The sequence below is a fragment of the Papilio machaon genome, chromosome 25 (assembly GCF_912999745.1).
Source record: "Papilio machaon chromosome 25, ilPapMach1.1, whole genome shotgun sequence".
NCBI lineage: Eukaryota > Metazoa > Arthropoda > Insecta > Lepidoptera > Papilionidae > Papilio > Papilio machaon.
Genome location: NC_060010.1, coordinates 3,874,731 through 3,882,704, shown reverse-complemented (window position 1 = coordinate 3,882,704; position 7,974 = coordinate 3,874,731). Strand labels below are relative to the sequence as shown.

Here is a 7,974-nt window from a genome sequence, read left to right as displayed (position 1 = left end):
TACTATATTTGGTCTCTTAAGAAAAAATAAACCATGTACAGTAGCCATATTTTATTGAATTACAAAAAATGGGAAAAGAAAACTTTATCTATAAATATATGTTTTGCATAAACAAGCATTACTATTTATATTGAAGTATGTTGGGGTGTTTACCGTTGGGCCGATCAGTTTCCATTAGGACCAAAAACTTTATGTATTCGAATCGAGAAAAAACATTCCCATTGGACCGATTTATAGGTAGGACGATCGACCCAACGGGAAACAGTCGTGTTTTTGTTTTGCTGACAGTCCCTACATACGGGGATTCCCTTGCTTCACTTAGAACTATATAAATCAGACGGTAAAATTTTAACATTTAGTATGTTCTAAGAATTTACAAAGTTCGGAATCATTTTTAAATTTACATTTGTTAACAACACTAATTTGAGACAATGCCTCTTGAAGTAAATGGTGTCGAAAATCCTGACAAAAGTAAAGATTTGGGCATATCTTTTACGAAAGGTAATGTGTTTGGAGGGACGTCACTTGAAGGAATTAGAGATGCCGGTGATTTTCCAAAACCCATAGGTCCGTCTTACGATGCCGCTTCTGCGAGCCTCGGAGTTTTTAGCGAGTAAGCATAACAATATTATACCCGTAATTTAATATTTTTATTTTTGTACAGTCGAGGAAGTTTATTTCACATCCAGTCCGGTGAAATTTCACATTAAAATGTATCATATAAATTTATGTGCTAAGTAACAGTTTTCATAGTGATATAGTCATACATCTAAACCTGGTAACGATATATACATATTTGATAAGTTGGTGACTAATATAATATTAATAACAAATTGAAGCAAATTCCTATGTTATTCATTCATTCCTAGTATCTATTAATTTCAATATAATTATGTTATTTACTATATTAAAGAAAGGTCGACTCTAAGACTCGAGAGATGAGACTCTAAGTGCTTACTTCACTTTTTTCCCATAATCTTACTAATAGGTAATAAAGGTATCTTGATAACTGCTTAACGGATTTTGATAAAATTTGGCACAAGTGTAGAACATAGTCGGAAAGAACACATAGGCAACTTAATGCCTCGCGGACGGGGTCGCGGGTGACACCTAGTAAACATTTAATTTTTAAATTTACTACAAGGTATAAAAGAAGTACATCTTTTCCAGGGCTGGCCACAGCGCTGGTATAACTGCGGCTCACCGTCCAGATTTCGGTAACCAAGTAACCGCCGCTGCCAACCTTAATGTCCTAAACAAAGGTAACCACAAAGTTGACGTCAATACCTTCACCACGAAGAACTTCCCAATTGGACCAACCCCAAACTACTCTGTCCATGGAGCTGGAGTTAATTATCAATACAAGTAAGTTTTATAAAAGTATTAGTAGATCTTAATACAAAACAATAAAACGAATTATTTGTCACCTAGCCGTTTCACTATGTAGAGTTGGCGCAGTATGTGTTACTCTTGCAGCTATCTATCAGCCGTTATATTTGAATATCTTCCCACAGCACAACAGTACAACTTTAATTTACATCACCGAGGACATATAATAAAACATTCAATGAAAAGAATTACATCTCTTAAGAAATGCCATACTTAAAAGATTTAACACTTTTCGTCCTCGAATGGCCTGTCCATTCGAAACCATTTACGATACAATTTTTTAAAATGTTTAAATTTCCAGAGACATTGCCCAAGTCGGCGCTTCTGTGGCTCGTACACCGATCGCGCAAAGAACAGATTACTCCATCTCCTCAGGACTGAAGCTGCACCAAACACCTACATCGTCTTTCAGTGCTAACATCGGTGCATCGAAGTTCGACGCACCATATAGCAAAGGCAACTGGACACCGAATGCTTTCTTCCATTATCAGAAGAGATTTTAAAAAATGTACCATAGATTTAAAATCTAACCTTTGATATTAAATATTTAGACATATATTTTTTTGTAATTCTTCTCCTAAGTAGATAGCCTTGATATATTTTTCTGAGATAGAAAATTGATTCATCGTCTGTGGAAAAAAACTAATTAAAACTCCGGCCCGATATTTTAATTTGCAATTTCCGTAAAACTCTCGAGTAGTTCGGTAAACGGATAATTAAAAACGTGGCGTCTTCCCTGCCGTATCTTAGAAGATGAATTATTTAAAAAAAGTTAATAAAAGTCTCTTAATTTAATGCCGTAATAAACCGTGCAATTCCGTCTCAAGGGTTTTACGAAACGCAACCACAATTTATGCAACAAAGATCTAAAATAATTATATTTTATTGTTCTTCTAATACATTTCCTTGTGCCATTAATATGTTCGAAGTTCGTTGGTAATAATCCTTAACGTGGGAGTCCACTACTAAACCAGTACAAAGAGATGTTATAGTCATCCAAGTCATTCTCTTGTTTGTTTATATAGTTGCACAGGTTTGGTAGTTAAATCCTACACATAGCCCCTTTGTACACAAGTCAAGGTAAATGTTCGATACTAATATTGTATCCATGTCAGCTGTCTAAGTTTTGAACAAAAGAATTTATTCTTTTGTCTCCAAAACCATATCAGCGATACGTGCGTGACCTTGAACCTTTATGAATTGCGTAAGTCGCTTAGCGACTAAAATCACTTGGTTTCGAAGATTTACATTGCTTTGTGTACGAAGGGCCTTAATTTCACTCATTCTTGTGCGTATTTTAATCTAGTTCATTTTTTACTTCCAATAACATTGACAACATAAAATTTCTTACAATCTTTTCAGCTAACGTAAAAATCAAACAATTAAATTCCAACATCACTAAGCAGAAGCTAATTAAATGTAAAATTCCACAATAAAAAAACAAAATAAAAAAGTTAAAACAATGTTCGTAAAACGTTTTGCGACATAAAATTTCATTGACGTTAAAAGACGTTGGAATCCCTTAAGTGACTTAAAGGATGCCGAGGATTAAACGTAACGGTAAGATGATAAGAAGGGTTTCGTCTAGACCCTTACTTTACACCGTAATGGGGAAGTTAAAGAGGGATATTATTTATACATATATTTATTTTAAGTATTCTAATGTAGATAGTGTTACATAAATATTTGATTTGTCTAAGTTGTGTTATTTTGTGTCTGAACAAGATGATCTACAAAATTACTTTCTGACTAGCTAAAAACTAGAAAGATTCCAAATAAATTACAAAATTCTATTATGTCTTTTTAACGCATAATTGAAAAATTCTACTATTTATTAATGTAGGGTTACAGAAAAGAATCTCTGAAGATAATCTTAGTCTTTAAAAATATTCCCCGTTAATATTTTAACCGGAGTGCCGGAAAAACTCTTAACTACTTCGATAATTGAATCTTCAGAAGCGTAACTTCTTTTAAAACTGCAGCATCTTGATGTTAAAAATATATCCCCAAGGCACAATAGTTTACTTTCTACGTCTTACATCAAAAATGATGACGATGCAAACAGACTATGTTTTGCATCTATGCCAAATTTCAGCGAGATCCATTTAGCTGTTCTGAGATATGTTCGCATTTAAATTAATAAATAATAAATTAATAATTAGTAACAGATACAAAAAAGTATAATACTATTTACTTCATAATAATATGTGGCAAATTACAACAGACGATGCCATTGATTCACGATTTGCCAATGATAATATAATTTAACGGAAATTAACATAACAAGTTTTTCCATTCTTCTACATAAATGTACATCAACCGACATTTTAGTCCTCACTCAAATTACATAATGTAATTTTTCACGAAATCTCTCATTTAAATTACTAGAACATTTTTATTATTTTATTACATTAGTTAAATATAATTCAAACACATTATAATATATATTTAATTGTACGCGTACGTACTCAAAGGCTGATTTACTTAGGACAGTCCATATCAACTTATTATTCAAAGTATTGTATAACAAAGACTAGTTTAAGGAATTATAGGTAAAAGCCTTTATAGGCTTCGTCTCGTCCGCCTCTTAAGACTAAGATCCTTTTAGAATTTATGTATTACTAGCTGTCGCCCGCGACTTCATCCGTGTGGAATTAAAAAAACGTAATAAGAAGCCTATGTGTTCGTCCAATACTATGTTCTACATCTGTGCCAAATTTCATCAAGATCCGTTGAGCCGTTCCGGAAATACCTTCAAACAAACATCCATCCATCTAAACATTCGCATTTATAATATTAGTAAGATTACATGACCGTAACATTTTACAAAAAATATGTAGAAAATTGTTATACGTAGATAAAATATACCCACCACATATTTTTATTTCGGTCTCTACAATATAATAAAACATTTCTTCCAAACATTAGTAGAAAAGTAATATTTTTATAAAATCGTACCTTAATTTCCTTCCATCGCAGTCTGCAATAAATATCCATATTATATCTGGATCAAATTGTATTTATAGCTTATTCGCGTTTTGAAAATATTTACACTCCCGATACCATTTTGGTCAGACGTACGCGAACAACCGGGCCCACCTTGTACCATATTTTCAAAAATGATAAATTGAGTAATAAACAAGACATACAAAACACTATACACTTGATATTTACCAAACAAACACTCAAGATTAACTAAATGTTCTATTTTATCTACGCACTTTTTAAATCAGGTCCATACTTCGTTCGATTGACTTTTGTTTTTTTAACTGCAATATCATTATTATACGAGTAAGTGGCCAGTTCGAATTTGTTGGCAGTATTTATTCTCTTTGGTACTACTACCAAAAAGGTTACATGCGCATTTTTAATTTTCAGTGTGGATTAATAATAAAGGTTTGATATGTCCTATTTAAGCTAATTTTTAAGAGAAATATATGATTAATCAATATCAGTATTATAAGTACTTGACTTGCAATCTGCAAGTCCTGGGTTCGAATACTACCATGTACCAATTTGTTTTTCGATTTTCGATTTACATATATACATTTATCCGTCGTTCTTACGTTGAAGGAAAATATGAAGGATGATATGTGTGAAGTCGACCAACTATGGCCTAGTCACCCCTAACTTAGGGTAGGTTCCGAGCCCCTAAGTGGGTACTTATAGTGAGCTGATGATTATAAGTTTTTCAAAGTTCTTCGCCTATAAAAGGCAAACTAGTGAACGACTTAGGTTTTATTTTATTTTTCTGTCTTCACCCTTCCAGGCCAAAATAATTACATCAATAATGAGATGTATGAAAAGTACATACTGCCGGCCCTCCGTAGGTAAAGCTATAGTTCTTAGATGTCACTCCTTATGCTATCAGTTAAAAAGTGTCATATAAATAAAGAGACCGTCGAGTTCATTTTATGTACAAGGATTTTATTTTCTGCGTCATATTTACACATCCTGTATGTCGTAGTAGGTGATAGACATCCGTGTTACACATCCTAAGGCTAAGTGAACGCCTTGGATGGTAAGTAATCTCTCCGTAGGAAATGACAGTCACAGGTGCGGCCCAACGCCAACTGCTAATAGCTTTTAGACAGCAAGCTTTTTCTAGTGTTGTGTTGTACTATATCGATATATTTGTATTTAAAAGAGAAGAGTAGGTTAATATTTCTTCTTTACGTGTGAACTTAACAATACTATCCTATCTCCAATACGTTAATAATTAATTACATAAAAACATAATTATCATAAAGTTTATTTGATTTTAAAATTTTTATTGTGATTGTTGAATTTATATTGTGATTGTTGTGAGTGTGTGAGTGAGTGTTATGATTTCAATTAGGATTAAGTTCGTATGCAAATAAATTAATACTCGATTGAAACATTTTCAATCAATTATAAAGCCTTAATTAATATTCGAAATGAATTGAATCGATGCATTCACATATTTATTCAAATTCAGTTCTATACTCAAGTAATCATGTGCATCGAAGTTAAAAATTATATTACTTATATATTCGCTATTATTCCCTTATGGTAATTTTTGGTAAATATTTGAGTCAGTATGCGTTCCTAAATTTACGAGAAATGGACTGGACATGGCATGGGCATGTTATGCCCATGCTATGTCCAGTCCATTTCTCTATAGTCAAAGACTGAGAGATATCGATAATACATACCTTCATAGTCGCACCACTACATCGTTACTGAGATGACATACAATAATGGCCGCCTTGCAGCGCCATCTGCCGCTGGCGCAGTTGAATTAGCTGCCATGTGGCCGTCTTCAGCTAAAATTGGTACATATGACGTTGAAGATTAAACTTACGTCCTCTTATGTGTTTAATAATTAATATTCAAGCAAAATTAGTTCTTGTCGCGTGAACATAAGACTGTGATACCTTAGTATGAAAGAATCTAGTTACGATATGTCGATTTTGCAATTTTAACGATACTACAGGTGTTCTTAATTGCTTGTGAAGCTTATTTGTGTCTTGTGTACTTAATACAAGTAATATTGCTCTTAAGCAATAGACTAGTCTAGTCTTAGACTAATACTATTACATTTATACGATATTTGGTGCGCAGTTTCACAGTAGTATTTTGTGTTAAAATTTAAGATATAATTTCTAATGAGTAAATTTGATTCAAGGTGAATTGAAAACTATTGACATATCTTACTAATATTACATACAAATGCGAATATTTAGATGGATGGATTGATGTTTTTTGAAGGTATCTCCAGAACAGCTGCATGGATGTCGATGAAATTTAGTATAGAAGTAGAACACAGTCTGGAAGAACACATAGGCTACTAATTAATATTTTTTTAATTCCGCGAGGACGGTGTCGCGGGCGACAACTAATCTATGCATATTAATTAAACTGTTGTATCTGCCTGTCCGCGAGGCTGCGTTTGTTCCGGACCTCTCGAACGATTGAACCGATTTTGACGAGACTTTGATGGGAAGGTAGCTTATGCAGGCGGGCATATTAAGGGCTACTTTTTTACCATAAACCTATCGGTAATTGATGACTCTAGATATAGAAAATAAAGAATTACTTTTCTCTTTTCCAGCTTTTAAAAGTGATTCGTTTATTTTACTCTACACTGGTATGAGCTAATAGTTCTAAAGTTGATGATAATATTCCGCTGAAATAATAATCAGGTTTTTAAATTTCACGGGAACAAAGCCACAGGGCTGTATTAGAATGCATGGGATAAATGATTAAAGATAAAGCCGTAATATGAGAACGGTTATAAAATATCTTAATAAAGGTTCATAAAGATGATCTCTCCAAATCGGTTCTCAAGGGACCAAAGGACCCATTCAGATGAAATCTTAAAACCCCTACTTTTGTAAATTATTCTGTTAACTGAAATAGTCAAAATAATAAAGTATTATAAATCGAATACTTTAAACGTAATACAAAACCCAAGAAAACGTTACCGAGAAAATATTGTGATATTAAAAAAAAGTAAACCAAAAACTCACTTCATACATTTTCGCATTTGTGTAAAATAGGTAAATAATTTTAAAGATGTTATGAAAAAGGCACCATCTTTTTTATTCAATTAACTTTATATCTATGAAACCAACAGATGGGGTAATAAATCCTTATCCATCGGCCGTTGTCTAGAAAACGAAAATCTGAAAGCGTCCCTCGAATAACGTCACCGATTTATCACTCCGGTCGCGCCATCTATCACTCCATTAAACTCGACGTAACGTTCGTAGCGAGAACGTATGGTAGGGGACAAGGAACTGTTTCAGTCGGAGATGAAACGTGTTGGGGTCCGCACGTGTCCGTTACGAAAGGGCGGGAAAACGCGGAGTTTATTTCGTAACTTTAAATAAAAGAAATTAAATCATGACTGGAAATGGACCTGATTGTGAACTATTAAAAAGTGTTTTTAAAATAAAATGCTAAAGAAAACTTTTTTGAGAGTTAACAAATTTAGTGTTACGAATTAAAATGTTTAGAAGCCGATGGATTTTATTTTTTCTTTTAACACCGTTAAGTTCCAGTAAGTATTATCTTAAAAGTTTTTAGTAAAAATAATTTCATGTGTTTTTGAAAAAAAAA

At 33.0% G+C, this 7,974-nt stretch overlaps 1 protein-coding gene across 1 annotated transcript; it reads left to right on the top strand.

Annotated features, from left to right (window-relative positions):
- Positions 1-372: 372 nt before the first annotated feature.
- On the top strand, positions 373-1,935 carry LOC106712218 (defense protein 3). Its single transcript, XM_045684278.1, has 3 exons — positions 373-613; positions 1,171-1,365; positions 1,691-1,935. Exons 1-3 carry the CDS (start codon positions 432-434, stop codon positions 1,890-1,892), a joined length of 579 nt encoding a protein of 192 aa, XP_045540234.1. The 5' UTR covers positions 373-431; the 3' UTR covers positions 1,893-1,935.
- Positions 1,936-7,974: the final 6,039 nt, after the last annotated feature.

What these genes read in the sequence shown, in the direction of transcription:
- LOC106712218 (XM_045684278.1), top strand. Translation starts at nt 432, where the DNA reads ATGCCTCTTGAAGTAAATGGTGTCGAAAATCCTGACAAAAGTAAAGAT. An exon ending in AGCCTCGGAGTTTTTAGCGA is followed by an intron (nt 614 to 1,170) that starts GTAAGCATAACA and finishes CATCTTTTCCAG; the next exon opens with GGCTGGCCACAGCGCTGGTA. An exon ending in GGAGTTAATTATCAATACAA is followed by an intron (nt 1,366 to 1,690) that starts GTAAGTTTTATA and finishes TTAAATTTCCAG; the next exon opens with AGACATTGCCCAAGTCGGCG.